The 20,362-nt window shown below is 46.7% G+C and overlaps 1 protein-coding gene across 1 annotated transcript in view; it reads right to left on the bottom strand.

Annotated features, from left to right (window-relative positions):
• LOC147980501 (uncharacterized) overlaps positions 1–20,362 on the bottom strand; it is a 39,755-nt gene that overhangs the window by 7,757 nt on the left and 11,636 nt on the right. Inside the window, exons 2-3 of the mRNA XM_087515638.1 lie at positions 15,994–16,060; positions 15,815–15,893 (exon numbers count right to left, since the gene is read on the bottom strand). Coding sequence (XP_087371764.1) covers positions 15,815–15,893; positions 15,994–16,060 — 146 coding nt within the window. The remainder of the gene's footprint in view (positions 1–15,814; positions 15,894–15,993; positions 16,061–20,362) is intronic.

Below are 20,362 nucleotides of genomic sequence, written 5' to 3'. Positions count from 1 at the left end.
GGTCGCTCACTGGCATCGGATGTCCGGCCTCAGCATACTGAGACCAGAACAGCTTCTCCATCGAGCTTCCATCCTCGGCCTGGTAAAATTGTGCGGCATTGGACACACTGCAGGGCAAATCTGCGAATGCTCCTGAAGAGCTCCGGATCCGGGTAAGTAATCGGTAATTTACTTTTACATGCTTGCTTTGCTTATAGAAAGCCTTACCCGCCGCTATCTTCTTCATCGCGTCGATCTCGTGGAGGGCCTTTTGGGCTTCGGCCTTGGCACTTTTTACACTCTTGAGGGCCGCGGCAAGCTCAGACTCCCGCGTCTTTGAGTCAAGCTCCAACGCCTCGTGCTTCGCCATGAGAGCCTGGAGCTCTTGCTGCACCTTGCCCACCCGAGCCTCATGCTTCTCTCGCTCGGTGCGCTCCTTGGCCGCTTTATCTTCGGCCTTGGTTAGCGCTTGCTTCAGTGTCGCCACCTCGGTCGTGGCCCGTGGCAAACATACGATGATCCTGTCATTTTGCAATCGCGTCCTCTTTTATATATACATATCTATAGACAGGTTATTACTTACCCTTTTTCTCCTCGAGCTGCCTCTTGGCAAGGCCGGGCTCTTTCCTGGACCCCTCGACGTCCTGCTTCAGTACGGCGACTTCCGCAGTCAGTGCGGCGGACGCCAACAGCGAAGCCTGCATATGCATATTGACACACTTATATTATTTGATCCTCTGCTTGTGAACACCGAACAAAGCATCAGGGGCTACTGTCTATGCGGTAATATTTCTACTACATTTTGAAACACTTACCTCGAAGCCTATTAGAAGGCTGGCACAGGCTTCAGTCAATCCGCTCTTGGGACTGAACCTTCTGGATCATCGCACTCATGATAGTGCGGTGCTCCTCGTCGATGGAAGCGCTGCGAAGCGCTTCCAGCAGATTGTCCGGCGCCTCTGGATGGATAGAGGTCACCGGCACAGGCATCTTGCCCCTCTTAGAAGGAGGCCACCTGCCCGAGCCTGGAACCGCTGGAGGTTCCGGCGCGGTGTTCGGCTGAGGGCCGAACTCAGAGCTCTCAGGGGCCCCGCACCCTCGGCTCCCGGAGTCCGGAAGGTCGCATTGAGGTGCCTCCGGGACTGTCTCCCCTCGATCCGGTGCCTCTTGAGACAACACCTCGGTGTCGTCGGTAGGATGAGGGGAGGTGGCGGTCGGGACTGGATCGCTATCCATGTCCGACAGGCCCAAGGAGCCGTCCGACGATACATCGATACTGGCTTGTGGCGGCCTGCATAATTGTGTTCGGCGTTAGGGAAAGCAGTGCGACAAAGGAATCCTATGGGTTACTCTGGTATCCGAATACTTACGATCTCCCCGGGTGCTTGGCCCTAGGCAACCACTCGTCTTTGCCTTCGTCGGCGGCGGTGGAGCTGTCCAAAAGGAGAGTCCTTCCCTTCTTGGACCCTTCGGCCCCCCAGTTGGGGCGGCCTTCCTTTTCCTGTCTCCCCTAGTTAGTGGGGGAGCATCTTCTTCTTCTTCTTCTTCCTCGTCTTCGGGGGAAGAGTGCGCCGCAGAGTCATCGGACGGTGAGTCCGACGACGCCTGGAGTCGGGAACTCTTTCAGGTTCCCTTGGCCTTCTTGGTCTTCTCCGGCACCGTATAAGGGGCCGGAGTCAACATCTTCGCCAGAAGAGCGTCTGCGGGGCCTTCGGGCAAAGGAGCCGGACAGTCGATCTGTCCGGCCATCTTCTTCCAGTCCTGTCAAAGGTACGGGAGTTTAGATCCCACATAGAGTCAATCTATAAAAAAATAAGTATCCTGTGAAAGGTAAAGCAGCTTACCGCACTGGCTTGGCGCTTCGCGCTGAATCCGTGATCCTCAGTAATAGGAGGGGGACCTCGGCACTTTTGAACAGCACCCTCCAGGCATCTTCATGAGTCGTGTCAAAGAACATGTTCAGAGTTCGGTGCTACGCCGGGTCGAACTCCCACAAGTTGAACTCCTGTTGTTGGCATGGGAGGATCCGGCGGATGAGCATAACTTGGACTATGTTGACAAGCTTGAGCTTCTTGTTCACCATGTTTTGAATACATGTTTGGAGTCCGGTCAGCTCTTCCGAACTACCCCAGGACAGGCCCTTCTCTTTCCAGGAGGTGAGCCGCGTGGGGATGCCAGATCGGAACTCGGGGGCCGCTGCCCATACAGGGTCGCGCGGCTCGGTGATGTAGAACCATCCCGATTGCCACCCCTTTATGGTTTCCACAAAGGATCCATCGAGCCATCTTACGTTGGGCATCTTGCCCACCATGGCGCCTCCGCACTCCGCCTGGCGGCCGCCCACCACCTTCGGCTTGACATTGAAGGTCTTCAGCCATAAGCCGAAGTGGGGCTTGATGCGGAGGAAGGCCTCGCACACGATGATAAACGCCGAGATGTTGAGGATGAAGTTCGGGGCCAGATCGTGGAAATCCAGGCCGTAATAGAACATGAGCCCCCGGACGAATGGATGGAGAGGGAATCCCAGTCTACGGAGGAAATGGGTGAGGAATACTACCCTCTCATGGGGCCAGGGGGTGGGGATGAGTTGCCCCTCATCTGGGAGCCGGTGCGCGATGTCGTCAGGCAGGTATCCGGCTCTCCTCAGTTTCTTGATGTCTCCCTCCATGACGGAGGAGACCATCCACCTGCCTCCTGCTCCGGACATGGTTGGAGAAGGTTGAGGTGGGAAGTGTGGACTTGGGTGCTAGAGCTCAAGTGTGCGAAAACGGATGAGCAAAGGAGGAAGAGGGCGTGGATAGAAAGGTGAATCCTTATCCCTTTATATGGGCGGACGGAGCTAAGCGTCCCCACTTGCCTAGTAAAACTCGCTTATCCCCCAAGCGCCGTAATTGATGGTGCGGTTGGGTTACCCACGCTCGTATTGATGAGAATCCCGTAATAAGGGGACACGATCTTTGCTTTGACAAGACGTGTCGAAAAACTGCCTCGCCTTATGTGCGGGGCTGGTTAAAGGAAATGGTTCGAATAATCACCGGACCATGACATAACGTCATGCTGCCAAAACAAGCCAGCAAATTAGATCTGCAAAAATATTATTCTCTCTACGATGGAATGTGGAACTTATTTTGCAGGGTCGAACACTATCCTCGTATTCAAATTCTTCTGTGATGTATTCGGAGAAGGAACCCGCCTTGCAATGCCGAAGACAATACTGCACGCTGGACTCATCATCATTGAAGCCTGGTTCAGGGGCTACTAAGGGAGTCCTGGATTAGGGGGTCTACGGACAGCCGGACTATCTCCATTGTCCAGACTGTTAGACTATGAAGATACAAGATTGAAGACTTCGTCTCATGTCCGGATGGGACTCTACTTGGCGTGGAAGGCAAGCTAGGCAATACGGATATGGATATATCCTCCTTTGTAACCGACCTTGTGTAACCCTAACCCTCTCTGGTGTCTATATAAACCGAAGGGTTTTAGTCCGTAGGACATACAACCATAACATACAATCATACCATAGGCTAGCTTCTAGGGTTTAGCCTCCCCGATCTCGTGGTAGATCTACTCTTGTACTACCCATATCATCAATATTAATCAAGCAGGATGTAGGGTTTTACCTCCATCAAGAGGGCCCGAACGTGGGTAAAACATCGTATCCCCTGCCTCCTGTTACCATCCGGCCTAGACGCACAGTTCGGGACCCCCTACCCGAGATCCGCCGCTTTTGACACCGACAAATACTAAACGGAGTCCAAACAGAATAAAACCTTTCTGATGATTTTTCTTAGAACAGAAGACACCCGGGAGACTTAGAGATCAAGTTAGAAGAGCCACAAGGCAGCCACAAGGGTGGAGGGAGCACCCAGGGAGTAGGGCGCACCCCCTACCTTGTGGACCCTCGTGACTGCCCTTACCTACTTCTTCCTCCTATATATTCACATACAATCCCGAACCTCCAAAAGCATCCACGAAAACACTTTTCCACCTCCACAACCTTATGTTCCTTTGAGATCCCATCTTGGGACTTTTTCGGCACCCTCCCAGAGGGGGATTCGATCATGGAGGGCATCTACATCAACTCTATTGCCCTTCTGATGAAGCGTGAGTAGTTTACCTCAGACCTACGGGTCCATAGCTAGTTGCTAGATGGCTTCTTCTATCTCTTTGATTCTCAATACCATGTTCTCCGCGATGTTCTTGGAGATCTATCCAATGTAATCTTCTTTTGCGGTGTGTTTGTCGAGATCCGATGAATTGTGGATTTATGATCAGCTTATCTATGAATATTATTTGAATCTTCTCTGCATTGTTATATGCATGATTTGATATCTTTGTAGTTCTCTTTGAACTATCAGTTTGGTTTGGCCAACTAGATTGGTTTTTCTTGCAATGGGAGAAGTGCTTGGCTTTGGGTTCAATCTTGCGGTGTCCTCACCCAGTGATAAAGTAGGGGTAGCGAGGCACGTATTGTATCGTTGCCATCGAGGATACAAATATGGGGTTTACATCATATTGCTTGAGTTTATTGCTCTACATCATGTCATCTTACTTAAAGCGTTACTCTGTTCTTCATGAACTTAATACTCTGGATGTAGGCAGGAGTCGGTCGATGTGTGGAGTATTAGTAGTATATGTAGGCAGGAGTCTGTCTATTGGCACGGACGTGATGCCTATATTACAAAATCATTGCCTTGGATATCGCCATAACTTTGCGCTTTTCTATCAATTGCTCGACAATAATTTGTTCACCCATCGTATTATCTGCCTTCAAGAGAGAAGCCTCTAGTGACACATATGGCTCCCAGGTCTATTTTCCGTCACAATAGTTTCGGATCTTCTATTTTCCATCATATTAGTTTCTGATCTACTATTTTGCAATCTTTACTTTAAGATCTATACAACAAATAAGCCAAAAATATTTACCTTTTGTTTAGTTTTATTTATCTATCTCTATCAGATCTCACATTTGCAAGTGATGCTGAAGGGATTGACAACCCCTTTATCGCGTTGGGTGCAAGTGTTTGATTATTTGTGCATGTATTAGGTGATATGTGCATTCTTCTCCTACTTGATTGATACCCTGGTTCTCAAACTAAGGGAAATACTTATCTCTACTTTGCTGCATCACCCTTTCATCTTCAAGGGAAAAACCAACGCAAGCTCAAGAAGTAGCAGAGGTCCCCGTGGACGTTGTAACGTCCCACAGTAGTGGCACCGGCCCAATCGTGCATCATGAATTGCCAACTGCTGATGCTCTAGAGGCTAAACTATTGTTAGAAAGAGATTCTGCTTCTACACTTAGAGATGAAGTTGACATGTTGAGGAAGCAAACAACACAATCACAAGCAGTACTCAAGACAACCATTAAATATTTGGTGGATTTCAAAACGAAGCAAGCTGAGACTGACCGCATTGTTAAGGTCCTCAAGGGAAAAAGGAAATTAAATTTCCACTTGGTAAGTCATAGGTGAAATGTTTTTTCCATCATTGAATAAGCTCTGTGTTGTTTGATCATGAAATCATTTAAACCATTTGGTTTAGAGATCATGTAATATTTGTTTTTTGTTTTTTGTTTTGTAATTTTTTAGCACGAGTCTGTATTAATTGATAAGACTGAGAAATTTCATTTTGATTGTTGTGCCAGATCTACAAGTATGCCAATTGGGCTGAATGTGCATTCAACAATAATAGTAGTATAGATGGTCCTTAAGTGGCACACATCTGAAAGGGCCAAGATGATGTACTAGCTCCGCTAAAATATGATGCTCTTCTAGCAAAAAAAGTACAACGGCCTGGGTTATGTATGTTAGTTGTTATTATTGATCCATATACTCTATAAGTGTTTATATGTCTGTTATTTTTATACATTATGGGTTGATTGACTCGGTATTTTGAATCTTGAGACATTGCTTGTGTACATATCAAAATGGGAGTACACATTATGCTGCATGTGACACTTGAGTTGGACATAAAGTGGTTCCAAATAGTCGAATTACCTTGAACTGGATTCTAGCTTCTGAATTTGAGTATCGGCATTTGTAAATCATATTCATATATGACAGTGGAATACATCTTTGTTGTGCTTTTGAAGATATATAAAAATACATAGAATGATTTATAAATATTCGTATAGGAATACAAAATGGATTCAAATTTAGTTGCCAGGGTAAATGTGGATGCGTATTGTCCCAAAATTCGAAAGAAGCGGCAAAATGTCCACTCCCACGTCGGCTGCCGAAGCCAGTGTTTGGGAGATGGAAATTTCTGTCTACCCCTTACACGGACAATCTACCGGCACAATTTCCACTGCTCACAATAGGGGTAGGTTAGTAACTTCAAGTAGACATGACACGACCGCCTCTAAGCCCATTCAGACATGGTGGGCGCCAAACGTGGGTGGCAAAACACATTTGATTCAAGCTCGTCCAAAAGACATCTATCTCTCCCTCCATTTCTCCATTCATACACGGTGGGCGGCAAAACAAACTCAACTCGGCCGAAATCGATGTAGGCACATATTTTCGATAGGGAGAGGTTTGTAACTTCACTTAGACGTGACACAACCGCCCTACCTGTTAGCCCCGTTCATACACCATGGGCGCCAACCGTGGGTGCCAAAACACCCTCTCCTTGCCCGAAATCGCTCTGGGAAAATATTGGGGAGATGCGAGATTACCGTCCTATCCCCAACTGACGAGACATACAAATTTTAAACGGGGGCTAAGTTTGTAACTTCCCCATATTTTACACAGGCGCATCCCAAAAACATGGTTCCCCGTACCTCTCCCTCCATTTTGCCATTCATACACAGTCCACACTAGAACACCATCCCCACACCAGCCTCCTCCGTCTGACACCCATCCATCGTTCACTACAAAAAAAATACACTTCCGTGATGATACGTGTTTCTCACAGTAGGTCGCTTTTTTTGTCATGCATGTATATCCATGACAAATTTATGACAGAATCAAGATAGTCATACCTGTGCTGTCGTAGAAGTGTTCCATGACATTACCAAAATTATCATCACGGAAGTGTCCACTTCCATGACGATAAATCGCGCGTCACAAAAGTGCTTTCGTCAAGGGTGACCGACACGTGGCATCCACCGTAACGGAACGCTGTTAAGCTATCGGGTCGGGTTTTGGATCCGATAACCCGTTAACAGCCCCGACCAATGGGAAATTTCCACGTGTAAAATTCTTATTGGCCGGACGAAACACGTGTCAGCTCGTCAGTGGGTCAGATAGTCGCCTATGATACGTCGACACGTGGCACTGCCCAACAGAGGCCCATTCCTATGTAAAGGCCAGCCCATTTGACTTGGTCAAAAGCTGGCGGGCTGGCCCATGGAAAGCCTGTTAACGGCCTGTTCGAATATAGCCCATTTACAGCCCGCTAACCCAAGGCCCGTTACGCCCTATCGGAATTAGGCCCAGTAGCGTCATCTGGGCCATCCAATATGATTCCAGCCCGTTTTCACTTCTGGCCCATGTATGGCCCATGATGCCTTTCGGCTCATATGAGGCCCTATGTAACTCTTGGCCTATTAACGACTCATGGTGAAACTGGCCCGTAATGAACAGTGTATCACTTTACACCCGTTAACGGCCCGTGGTGAAACTGGCCCGTGATGAACAATGTATCACTTTATACCCATTAATGGCCCATTATACCGTTGGGCCGTTTCCAGCCCATGTTATCTTCCGGCCTTCTTCAGAGCCCATTTATTCTTGGGCTCATTTCCAGCATTCGGTTACTTACGGCCCGTTACTGTCATTTTCTGCTTGTGGGCCAAATTCAGCCCGTGGTTACAGTCGGCCCGTTTGTGGTCCGTTAATACGTTGGGCCATTTTCATAGCGTCATCAAATACGGCCTATTAACGATGGCCCGTTATGGTCGGCCCATGAACGGACGATTCCAACTCTAGCCCATTTACGGCCAGAATGCGGTCTGTTCGGCCCATGTTTGGCCAATCGATCATACGGCCCGTATAAGGCCCATTGATGGTACGGCCCGTAGAAGGCCCATTGATGATACGGCCCGTAGAAGGCCCATTGTTTCTACGGCCTGTAGAAGGCCCACCGCTTCTACGGCCCGTAGAAGGCCCACTGTTTATACGGCCTGTAGAAGGCCCACAGTTTCTACGACCGTAGGAGGCCCAGTGTCACTACAGTAAATATTAGCCCATGGTTATTGTGGCCTAGTTTTAAAAAATAGGTTATTGCAGCCACTAGCAAACCACATAAAAAGAACTGCGCTGACTACAAGCAAACAAATAAACAAGACAACAAGGAAATAAATAAGTAAGCAACTTACACTAGGCTATCACGGCTATTACACATATTACATCCACTGGGCATCAAAGTTTGCCACCAGTGCAAATATAGGGAACACAACAGCATATAAACGCCGTAGCAAAACAAGTCCAGAACTGAAACCACTTCAGAGGAGATCAAGAAACAATATCCTGGGTACCCATAATGCTGGCAAGATGCTTAGAAAGCTTATTAACTTTCTCTTGTTTGGCGCTTAAGTCCTCCAGCGCTTGCTGTTGCACCAGAAAGTATGCATCTGAATTCTGCAGGGACTTCCTCAGTCCTTCGGCTTCCTGTCGCATAACATCTGATCGATGTCTTTCAACTTGAAGTTGAGACTCAAGAAGCCGAACTGATTCAGGCAACGAGTTCGAAGAGCTGGTGCCAGCAGTGGTAGCCAGTAACTCGAACACTACATCAAGACAGGACTATGGGGTTGTCTCAGTGTCTTCAGTATAGTTTTTATCAGCTTTCTTGGAGACCAACAGGGATGTCTCACTATCTTGAACCTTATCTGCATTACTTCCTTTACCATTGCATAACAAGGTACTCTTCTCCAATATTTTATCCGCGTTCTAAAAGAGAAACAAACAAACACATCTCAGGTTTACTAGTTCAGTAATAAGGTGGACAGGATAACAGCATGAAACAAACATATATCTATGTAGTATGGTCACTGTATGGTCTATATCATTCTAGTTTATGTTGCGAAATCAAGATAGATACAGTTCGAATCATATCTATTTAAGACAAAGCAGCATAGACAGAATATAAGTGTGGGAAACTACACAGCAATAACAACACTTGTAATGTGCATGGCATGAGAACATAACTGTTTATTCAATTGAAACTGAAATCAACATAGAGCAAGTTACAACAGCAAACAGCCAAACACGTTGAAGAAACAGGTTTAAAACATACCTGTTGCGCCATTGGAGTTTCAATTGCATCCTTCAAATTTGAAATTAGTTGGTATCAGTAAATATAGTGATGCAACAGCAAAGTAGTATGAACCATAGCTACGGAACCTGACCTGAGAACAATTCTTCTTCTGCTTTAACCGTTGACTTCGGGTTTGGAGTGGTGGTCCTCGTGATTTGGGCACTACAGTTGCCTTACTAACTGCTCGTGTTTGGGTGCTCTGTGGTGGAGACGGTGCTGTGTCAACAGGAACTGGGTGTCTATCTGCTGGGGTTGGGGTTAGAAGGGGTGTAGCTGGTTCTCTGTCCAACTGGGTAGGGGTACAATATGCATGAGTGTAGGTTATATGTGGTGGGGCTGGTTCAGCAAGTACAACCGTGGTTCTACCTGCATCGACAGGTAGCACGATCTTTTCTGAAGACCGTGTTTTCCCACAGATACTGCCATCACTCCCTCCAATTGAAATGGCTGATAAACAAGAAAAGTAATTGAATGTACAGACATTGTAAGATAGACAGGTGCAATGGATAGTAGGGAAGAAAACAGGGCATGAAATAATTCACATTTATGTTGTCTAAGCAAACAGAATAGCAGGACATAATTTCACATATATGATGGCTAATTAAACAGGATAGCATGACACAATTTCACATGTATGATGGCTAACTAAACAGGATAGAGTGACATACTTCAAAATATGATGACTATGTAAACAGGATGACATGATATAACTATATGATGTGTCTATTAAAGTGGTTGGCATGCCATAAATCACAAACATGCCGTCGATGGAAACATGATGGCATGATATAATTCACGGATAGAATGACATAATTTAAATATGATGACTATGTAAACAGGATGAGATGATATAACTATATTATGTCTTTAGAAAATGGGTTGGCATGCCATAATTCAGATACATGCTGTCTATGTAAACATCATAGCATGACATAATTCAAATATATGATTTATATACTAAGGAAGTGAGCAGAGGGCAATCGCATATATGATGTGTCAACTAAGGAGATGTCATTCAATATTGTGTATATGATGTAACAACTAAGCATTGCAATACAACATATGCATTATATGAGTAATATAACCCTGCCAAGTTTGAGCACACACCTCAGGGGGATAATACGACTGGTCATCTGCCTCTGAATCCTCCTCTGAAGAGCTATCTGTAACCAGCAAGATATCTGCTTCAGCAGGTAGCATTGTCTGCTCTGAAGACCTTGTTTTTACTCCAGATTTCTCCATCACCAGTTCAAATGGCTGATGCACAGGAAGAGCAGTTGAATATACAAACATTGTCGACTAAAGCAATGATAAATACAAAAAAGGACGGCATGATATAATTCACATATATGACGCTTGCCTAAACAGCATGGCATTGCAAAATTCACATACATAATGCCTTGCAACAATATAACATTGCATAATACACATATATAATGTCTTGCAACAAGATGGCATTGCATAATTCACATATATGGTAATTAGACACTAAACAGGTGGCATTCACACAAAGCATGTCTAAACTAAGCAAATGACATAGCAATGCAAGATACCATACACACGATATGAGCAACATAACCCTGCCAAGTTAGGGCATGCACCTCGGGGGGGAAATATGACTGGTCATCTGTCTCTGAATCCTCCTCTAAGGAGCTATCGGTAACCAGCAAGACATGCGCTTCGTCAGATAGCATTGTCTGCTCTGAAGACCTTGTTTCCACTCCATATTTTTCCATGACCGTGCCAAATGGCTGATGCACAGGAAGAGTAATTGAATGTACTAAAATTGTTGGCAAATTTAACATGTAATAAAAAAATGATGGCATGATATAATTCACATATAAGATGGCTGGCTAACCAGGGTGGCATTGCAAAATTCACATATATGATACCTGGCTAGACAAGATGGCATTGCATGATTCACATATACGATAAAGAAACTAAACAGATGGCATTGACACAAAGCATGTCTAAACTAAGCAGATGACATCTTTAATGTATACAGTAAGCAATGCAAGGCACCATATGCATGATATTACCAACATCAGCATGCCAAGTTAGAGCGAAGACCTCATGGGGTAAATAGGAGTGGTCTTCTGCTTCTGAATCCCCCTCATAATAGTTATCTTACTCTTGATTACGATCCGAAATGGGTGGAGGGGGGCTGCCTTTGCGCCCACCATGGAACGACGTCTGCATGAAATTTTATTGCCACTCAAGGCTCGTCTCTTTTGCTCTACATGATCAGTTCCATTGTGTACAATAACTGGCATGCATAGGAATAAAACATAGTGAGATTATGTAAGGAGTGCATGCACAAATACAGAGTGATGGTAGCAAACTGTGGATAGACCCAAAACCAATGATAGCAGGCAGATAATAGCTTTAGTTAAAAAATACAGATAATGGCTCCTTTAATGTTTGTTTGCACCCAACATGAAACTCATAGTAGACACCGGAGATTAACCAGATAGTAGATAGATAGTACTGATTATTGCCCCAATATGTACCCCACAACCATTTAAAAACTCAAGTTTCAGCATTAGTTTGGAACTGACTCGGAGTCTAATAGGTGAACACGATGATAATGTAGCATGTCATCATATTAAGCGACGCATAACGTAAGCAGACACGGAAGAGTGCGACCTCTCTTGCGGACCCATGTAGTCCTCAAGGTCATCTGCTCAGTTGATGATGGTAATGCAGTTGCCGTGGCTGCCGGTGGCAGGGAAGAAGATCTGAGGCGGTGAAAGACAGTCTGGAGAGCGGATCCCCGCTGTGGTGAACCCTTCCATCATTGGAGCAGCTGAGTTGGGGTGGAACACAACGCCGCAGGAACAGGACAAACCACACAAGGTTTTCTTTGACACATATCTGTAACAGAAGTAATTGAGTAAGGGCTTGTTTGAATTTGAGGATTCTAACAATGCAGGGATAGGAAATAGACAGGAATAGGATAGGAATGCACGTGCAAAACATAGAATTTAAAAACACAGGATTTCTGCCAATCTGGGTGTTTGGTTCACAACAATTGGAAGATCACAGGATGCAAAAAAGCATGGTGAGATTAAGTCAAACCACAAGAAAATGTACGGTTATAATGCTATTATGCTACTATCTCTTAGTCTTGTGCTTGATGAATAGGAATATGAAAAGGAGGAGAAGTGGAAATTAGAATTCCTACGGTTTTTCTTTCAAGGAGACACTAAAGGAAAATATCCTACAGTTTTCCTTTGCTCCATTCCTTTGCACCAAATTCATGAAAAGTAGTACCATAGGAAACTTTCCAATTCCGATGTTTTTCATTCACTTTTCCTTTCAAGCACTGGCGATTCAAGTAGGCAGGCTTGAGCAAGGAAAATCCTACACTAAAAAAATGTTTTTGTGCTACTTGTATTACTTTGGACCCAGGCCACTGCCATACTAGCTCAACTCCCAGGCCCATCAACAAATGCACAGCTGAAATGCGCAGAGATAAATAATGATGGCGTTCAAGAGAGTCCCTCACGGATAGCTAACACTACTAGGAAAAGGCCTACTAATGGCGCACCAGTTTTGCCTACTAATGGCGCATCACTGGTGCGCCATTAGTATCACGCCACTAGTATTTATTACTAATGGTGCACCACTGGTGCGTCATTAGTATCTGGTATACTAATGGCGCACCACCCAGTGCGCCATTAGTATATGACACCATGCGCCATTAGTATGCCTCCCAGGGGCCATATTTTACCATGTGCTTTGGCACACTAATGGCGCACTGCGGATGGATGCGCCATTAGTATACTTGGCATACTAATGGCGCACTCTTTGGTGATGCGCCATTAGTATGAATATTGGGTTTTTTTTACTTTTCTGATTTTTGCACAGGTTACAAAACATATTATTTGACAGAATATAGACAGTAGCACACAGAAACAGCAGATTCATCGAATACAATAGAAGATTAGTCTCCAAATACAATTCATCATATTAGTCTCCGAATTCAAAAGACCGAACAAAGATAAAACAGTACAATTCTTGAGACCGCGAGTATTGAGTTTGTCTTCACATTACAAGTCGATATCGATCATCTAAACTACCATGACATAGAAGAGAGCTGCGGTCATCACGGTGAGCATCATCACGATGAAACTGGTCTTCATCCGGTTCCTCCAACGCTCCCTCCTCTCTCCCGCTAGATAGCGGGCATATCTAGATTCCGCCTCCGCCCTAGTGGTGTACCCTTTGTAACTGTTACCGCTGAAATGGTGAACCTGTCTCTGACACTCCTCCTAGTCGTCGTAGACTCCGGGAACCTTACCCTTGTACACGACATACGACGGCATCTCTATGCACAAGCCAAACAACAGACAATACATACATAGCAATATATAAGTATGCAACAAAAGGATCGGAAGAGAAAAGTAAGACATTAATAGCACGATTACATCTAAGTTGAATGACTGTCCAAACCAAAGAGACATACAATTCATTAAAGTTTAATTACAACATGAGCCAATCAATGTTTCAGAACTACACATCACTACTTTCGACTCGACTCATGGACAGGAGCGTGGATGAAGCCGCGTCTGTCGTGATGGTCATGAAATCGCGGGCGTTGTCAGCCTGCATTTGTAGCATTCCATCTATCTCAATGTTGGACAGTTGATATCTGAGGAAGAACTGCCCCGAGGTATGAAGGACATCTTGATGGAGTCCGCAAAATCCGACCGGATGCGAAAGAATTCTTGTCTAATGTCCGCGTCTTGGATTGCCGACAAGCTCGCGACCCAATCCTTGTGATTATTTGGTACCAGAAGGTGATGATGGTCCCTTACGATCGCTCGCATGTGATGGAGGGCGTAGTAGGCATCCTTCTGACCGCCAGGTGGCTGCTTGACGCAGCAGAACGTCATATTGTGGGCGAACACGTGCTTGCCGTACTTATGAACTGCCCTGATGAAGGTGCCTCCAGATTTGGCGTAGCCGGGGAGAGTACACTTCAGTAAATTCCTCCCTGACGGTGCTGAGCATTTTCGGGCGCCGGTCCTTCCGTTGCCTCTTCGGTTGGCTGCCATCTGTGCGTGCGCCGCCATCATTAGTGGTGGCATCCGCGGCGCCATCATCAGTGGTGTCATCCCCGACGCCACTAGGGGTTGTGTAGTCAGGATCGGTGTCTTCCGCGGCGTCCTCATAGTGGTGAGGTTCTTCCTCCAACTCCTGGGACAGCTCCCAGAATTGCTTGCCGCCCGAACCGCCAGCCTCATCATTGTGGGCCATGTTTCGCTCTAAATAGGAAAAAAGTTTGGTCAAAAAGTTGGTTATTGTCAAGGAACAAGATCATGGTCTCATCATTTAGGGTTTGTCGACACCGAGGCATCCTAAAAGCTAAGCTTTTATCATTTAGGGTTTGTCGACGCCGAGGCACCCTAAAAGCCTAAGCGTACATCATTTAGATTCTCATCGACACCGAGGCACCCTATAGAAGCCAAGTTAAGTTTTCATCATTTAGGGTTTATCGATGCCGAGGCACCCTAGGTTGGGCCTAATCACTTGGCACTAATCACTTGGCTCTATTGCCACCTATGTTGGGTTTATCATCTAGGGTTTATCGATGCTAAGGAGAATTCTAAGTTGGGCCTAATCACTTGGCTCTATTGCCACCTATGGTTTAATGCAACAAGAATGGCGGGGCAGTTGATCCTACTTAACTAAGTACTAAGATACCCCGGCCCATGCATTAGTCGCAAGTACCCCATATGTCCTATTTTTAGCAAAGTTATGCTAAAATTCACGGAAAAATTCAGCATGACCTTTGCTGAAAATAGGACATATGGAGTACCTGAATTTGCCGGAACAGAAGTTAATCGACATTCCAGCAAACTCAAGGGCCTCTCGGGGTACCTGCAAAATCATTATCCCCGCGTAATGAAGTCGCCAATGGGTCATTTCAGAAGATCACAAGTAGCATCGTCACAAGTACAACATCATCACAAGTACAGCAGCAGCAGTGAATACAGGCATAACAGCAGCAACAGCAGTTAAGAAAAAGTTGCAGAAGCTTGTAAAACTATACTTTGAAGTTGAAGCTTTTAAGAAGAAGAAAATCCAGCCGGATAACTTTCCTCCTTAAATCACTACACTGTTGACTATTCATTCACTACACTGTTGACTGTTCATTCACCAAATTTACCATACAAATAGGAGTAATGTACTAGAGTACTCTAACATCCAGATAACTCATGATGGCGCAAGAAGTTCAAATGGTGAGTAGCTTAGCTTGGCATGTCTCAGACTCATTTGTGCACTGGTAACTAGTTTTTTACAGCAACCAACAACACTGATCAGGGAGCTGCCTGCATATTTCTAAAAGAGAAGGAAAATTCCGTTTGCTCGTAAACTTGCTGGAGGCTACAAAACTAGTGTAAGTTATTGTTGTTCTACACACACTTAGTTCCAATTCATGACCATTTCAAGTTAAATGTTCTTCCTATCTTCTAGGCCCATCTAAGCATGTCCGTCCACTCAATAACTCTGCGACTAGTTCTAATGGAGGAGAGGAGGAACAGCAGAGGTGGCTACTCACATCTGCTTCTGGTGTTGAGGTAGGACTTCTCGCAGTACTTGGAGGCGGAGTAGAGCTGCGGCCGCAGGTTCTTGAGCTCCTGCATCAAGATGGCCACCACTACTAATGTGTTAACAAATTTCGGCCAGTATAAGTGTATAACCAAGACAAAGCTCCTGCTCTCTCAAACTGAATGTTACTGCTTTCAGGTCTTTCGGCTTTGATTTCAGGTCAAGATGGTGCATATAAAACAACTTAACCTTTTTCCTTTCATATATCACCAGTCATTGCACGTTTCACTGCTAACATGTTTAAACCAAAACATTTGCTGATCTGAAGCATTATCACAAACACCTATCATGCAAAATCCTTTCACAAGTAAACTTTAACATGCACCGGAAAAATCGTGCAGCAAGTATTCATCAGGAAATGGCCATCGTTATATTCTCACAATACCCAATCTAGCGCACGTACTCATCCAATGCAAAAATCAGGGGAAAAATGAACAGACAGAGGATGCAAGAGGAAGGAGGGAGGGGGTGAGGGAAGAGGGAGGAGGAAGAAGGGGGGACGTAGGAGTGGTGGCTACCTGCCTATGGATTGTTCGCCGGCATAGCTCCGGGAGGAGGCGTTGCTAGGCGGGAGGCGCTGCTGGTGGGAGCGGCTGCTCGACGGAGGGAGGCGCTGCTGGGCTCCTATCCCGGCTGCGGGGCAGCGGAGGCTTCGGACGGCTGGGTGCGCCGCGGCGTCGGGTTGGCAGTTGTGGCGGCAGGCCGTCGGCGGCGAGGACTGAGACGGCGAGGCGGGGCGCGGGGGTTGTCGGGGCGGAAGGAGGGGGCATGAGGGTGTGGTGAGGGGGGGGGGAAGTGGATCTGGCGAGGGAGGGACGAAGGTATTGGGCGAATTAGCTAGGGGGAAGATTACTAATGGCGCACCCCCTGGCGGTGCTCCATTAGTATGTTTTTTTGATAGCAATGGCGCACCCAGAGCGGTGCGCCATAAGTAATTTTTTTAAGATAGTAATGGCGCACGAGCCAGCGGTGTGCCATAAGTAATTTTTTAATTATTTTTTGTTGCATCTAATAATTTTTTAGAAAATGAATATGAATATGAAACAGTAATAATTTTGTATAAAAACGATAATAATTTTTTACAAAATATCATCAAATTTGTTATTTGAAAATATTTATGAATATAAAAAATATAATAAAATTTGTTATTTGAAAATATCATCAAATTTGTTATTTGAAAATATAATCAAATTTGTTTTTTTTGGATTTTTAGTTGCATACATTTGTGACGGTGGAGCAGGGGAGGGTGCGGGGGGTCGTCGGCGGCGGTGGAGCGGGGGAGGGTGTGGGGGGTCATCGGCGGCGGTGGAGCGGGGGAGGGTGCGGGGGTGTCCTCGGCGACGGTGGAGCGGGGGAGGGTGCGGTGGGTCGTCGGCGGCGGTGGAGCGGGGGAGAGGGTGCGGGCTCGGGGGTCGTCGGCGGCGGTGGAGCGGGGGGAGGGTGCGGGGGGTGCTAATGGCGCACCACAGAGACATGCGCCATTAGTAACCCAACATACTAATGGCGCACCACCCAGACATGCGCCATTAGTAGTTTTGCAAAAAAGTAAAAAAAATAATTTTTATACTAATGGCGCACCATGAAACAGTGCGCCATTACTAGTTTAAACTAGTAATGGCGCACTACGCAACGGTGCGCCATTAGTAGTTTTGTAAAAAAGTAAAAAAAGACAGTAGTGGTGCAGTCTATGGCTGGTGCGCCATTAGTAGTTCTAACTACTAATGGCGCACTCCGCCCGGATGCGCCATTAGTATGTTTGAAAAAATGAAAAAAAACATTTTGTTACTAGTGGCGCACCGTGTGCCTGGTGCGCCATTAGTGTCTTCCACACTAATGGCGCACCAACAGATGGTGCGCCATTAGTATATAGTAATGGCGCACCACATGTCTGGTGCGCAATTAGTGTCAATTCCATCTATAGCCCTTTTCCTAGTAGTGTAAATTGCCTCGTACCTCACTTCTTGTCATATAGTAGGATAAAATAATCGTATTTCCCATTACTAAGAGTGCTCAGTGGACAATATATGTAACATGTAGAGTAAAAAGAGATGCAACAAGTGTAGAACCTCTTTGGCGAAGCCATGTCGATCTCAGCGTGATTGGGTTGGCCGGTGAGGATGCTCCGGCTGACTTGGCTGTCGGAGGAGGGGAAGAAGATCTTAGGCGTCTGGAGATGGAGCCCGAGGTACTGCTCCGCTGTGATGGAGGTTTTCGTTGTTGGAGCAGCTCCGGTGAGTTGTACGACGCCGAGGCTGAAGCAGGACAAGAGAGACAACGAACAACGTTAACCTGAGTGGAATTCTAATAGCATCTCCAATACATGACGTAAAATACATAACCACAAAGTGCTAGATGTAAAATACATCACCCTCTCATCTCTGAACTTAACTGTCGAAACTGAACTTAACTGTCGAAACTGAACTTAACTGTCGAAACTGAATTTTGCTGTCGAAACTGAATTTTGCTGTGGAAACTGAACGCACTAGAAAGGTGAGGCTACACGTCGGTCGACTGACTTTTTCATCTCTGGTCAGTCGATTTTGCAGCCGTTGGATATGAAATCAAGGGCCTGCGGTTCATCTTCAACCTCCACCCCTTGAGCCGGCCAAACAGCAGCCCCCCGCCGCCCGCGGCCGGTGGTGCAATACCCCGCCCGCCCCGAAAACACTCCCCACCGCCGGTCCTCCACCGCCCCGGCCATCCCTCTAGGCCACCCCGTGCCGAGCTTTTTCTCCGGCGATCCCCACGCCACCGCCCTGCCAACGTCCCGCCACCGCCGGCGACCACCGCCCCCATCTTGAACCCTAAGATAGATAGTCGGGTATCTCTCCGGCGAGCCCCCCTCCCCGCTGCAGCTGGTTCTTCCTTCACCCTGGCGAGCCCCCCACCACCTGAAAATCAACTAACCCAAAAGTCGATTTAGTCGACTGAAGTGTAGCTAAATCGGAGTAGCATCGCAAGCAAGAGCAAGAGCGAGAGCAGCAGCGCGAGCAAGAGCAATAGCAAGAGCAGACCAGGCAGGGGACCGAGAGCAAGAGCAGAGCAGCAGCGCGAGCGAGAGCTAAAGCAGCAGCAGGTCCTACTGATGTGGACGTCGCCGCCGAGGGAGCGACACCGTGGAGGAAGTGGCCGGCGACATTGCCGTGTAGGGCTGGAATTCGAGCCGAACTGGCTCGACTCGGCTCGACTCGCTAGAGCTCGTGTCGTTAATGAGCTAGCTCAACTTGACTCGTTATTATAACGAGCTCAAATCCAAGGTTGGCTCGACTCGTTTAACTCGCGAGCTGGCTCGTTTAGCTTGTTAAGCTCGTTAAAAATATAAACATAAAACCGTCAAATATTATGAAAATGATTATGTATATATTAAACATATATATCACTAAACAATAGCAATTTCCTTATAACACATGAGTCTCCTAGGTGGTTGGGCCTTCAATGGACAGCCCTTGTGTTGTGCGCATGGGACATAGGGTGCTGAGTGGATGATCTTTTTTGTGTTGGGAGTGGCTGATCTTTTGTACCGAGCCTAATGATTTACACAAGTACTCGTGAGATTGGCTCGTTTAACTTGGTCTATAAACGATCTTAAACTAAAGCTCGGCTCGACTCGTTATTCTTCGAGTTTGAGTCGATTCGAGCTGAGTCACGAGCTACTCGTTTAGCTCACGAGCTTCGAGCTTTTTTTCCAGCCCTACCGCCGTGGATGGAGCCGCACCGTGTCGGCTCGGGACCGAGCGCCGGCAGCACCATGAGATTGAATCAAAAAGAAAATGCGGCAATTAGTGTACAACCTCTTTGGTGGCGCCGATTAGGCCGCAGCTTCATTTGAGGAAACGGTGATGATGATGCTCTTTCGGTGGTGCAAGTGAAGACGGCGGTGTGGGAATGGAGGTGGCGAGAAAGACGAGGGGAACGTCAGGGCAGCTCCTTGGAGGTGGAGGACGGGGTGGCTGAACCGGCGGGACGATGAGATCGACGACGGATCCTCATCCGGTACGGTGAATGAGGGACGTCGAGGTGTTGCTGTGGATGACGTCGTCGAGGAAGAGGCTCCGGCTGGGTGGCGGACGGAGCAGGGTGTGGGGTTTCGTCGCGGGTTTTCGCGGCCTTGGTGTACGAATGGGTGGGCGGATGGGATGGCAGTGGGGAACCATGGCTTAGAGACGCGCTTGTCCGAAATGTAGGGTAAGTTACGAAAGTACCCCCACCGATTTGAGGCGGTTCTTTCGGTTTAGGGGTACCACAGGCATTTCGCGTGTTTGGATTTCATAGGAGGTGGGAGTTTTCGTGGGCGTTGTAATTTCGGAATAACAAGGCGCGTGTTGACATGGAGGGAGTTGTCGGAGCACAACAAGACAAAGATATATCTTAAATATTTCTGGCTAACAAGGCGCGGGTTGAAGAGGCGGGAGTTTCGCAGCACGATAGACAGAGACGCTAGCTTGAATTTTCGGCATAACAAGGCGCGGCTTGAAATTTCGGAAGAACAAGCTTAACG

The sequence above is a fragment of the Triticum urartu genome, chromosome 3A (assembly GCF_056163025.1).
Source record: "Triticum urartu cultivar PI428250 chromosome 3A, HENAU_Tu73, whole genome shotgun sequence".
NCBI classification, from domain to species: domain Eukaryota; kingdom Viridiplantae; phylum Streptophyta; class Magnoliopsida; order Poales; family Poaceae; genus Triticum; species Triticum urartu.
This window is presented reverse-complemented; position numbering and strand designations above follow the sequence as displayed.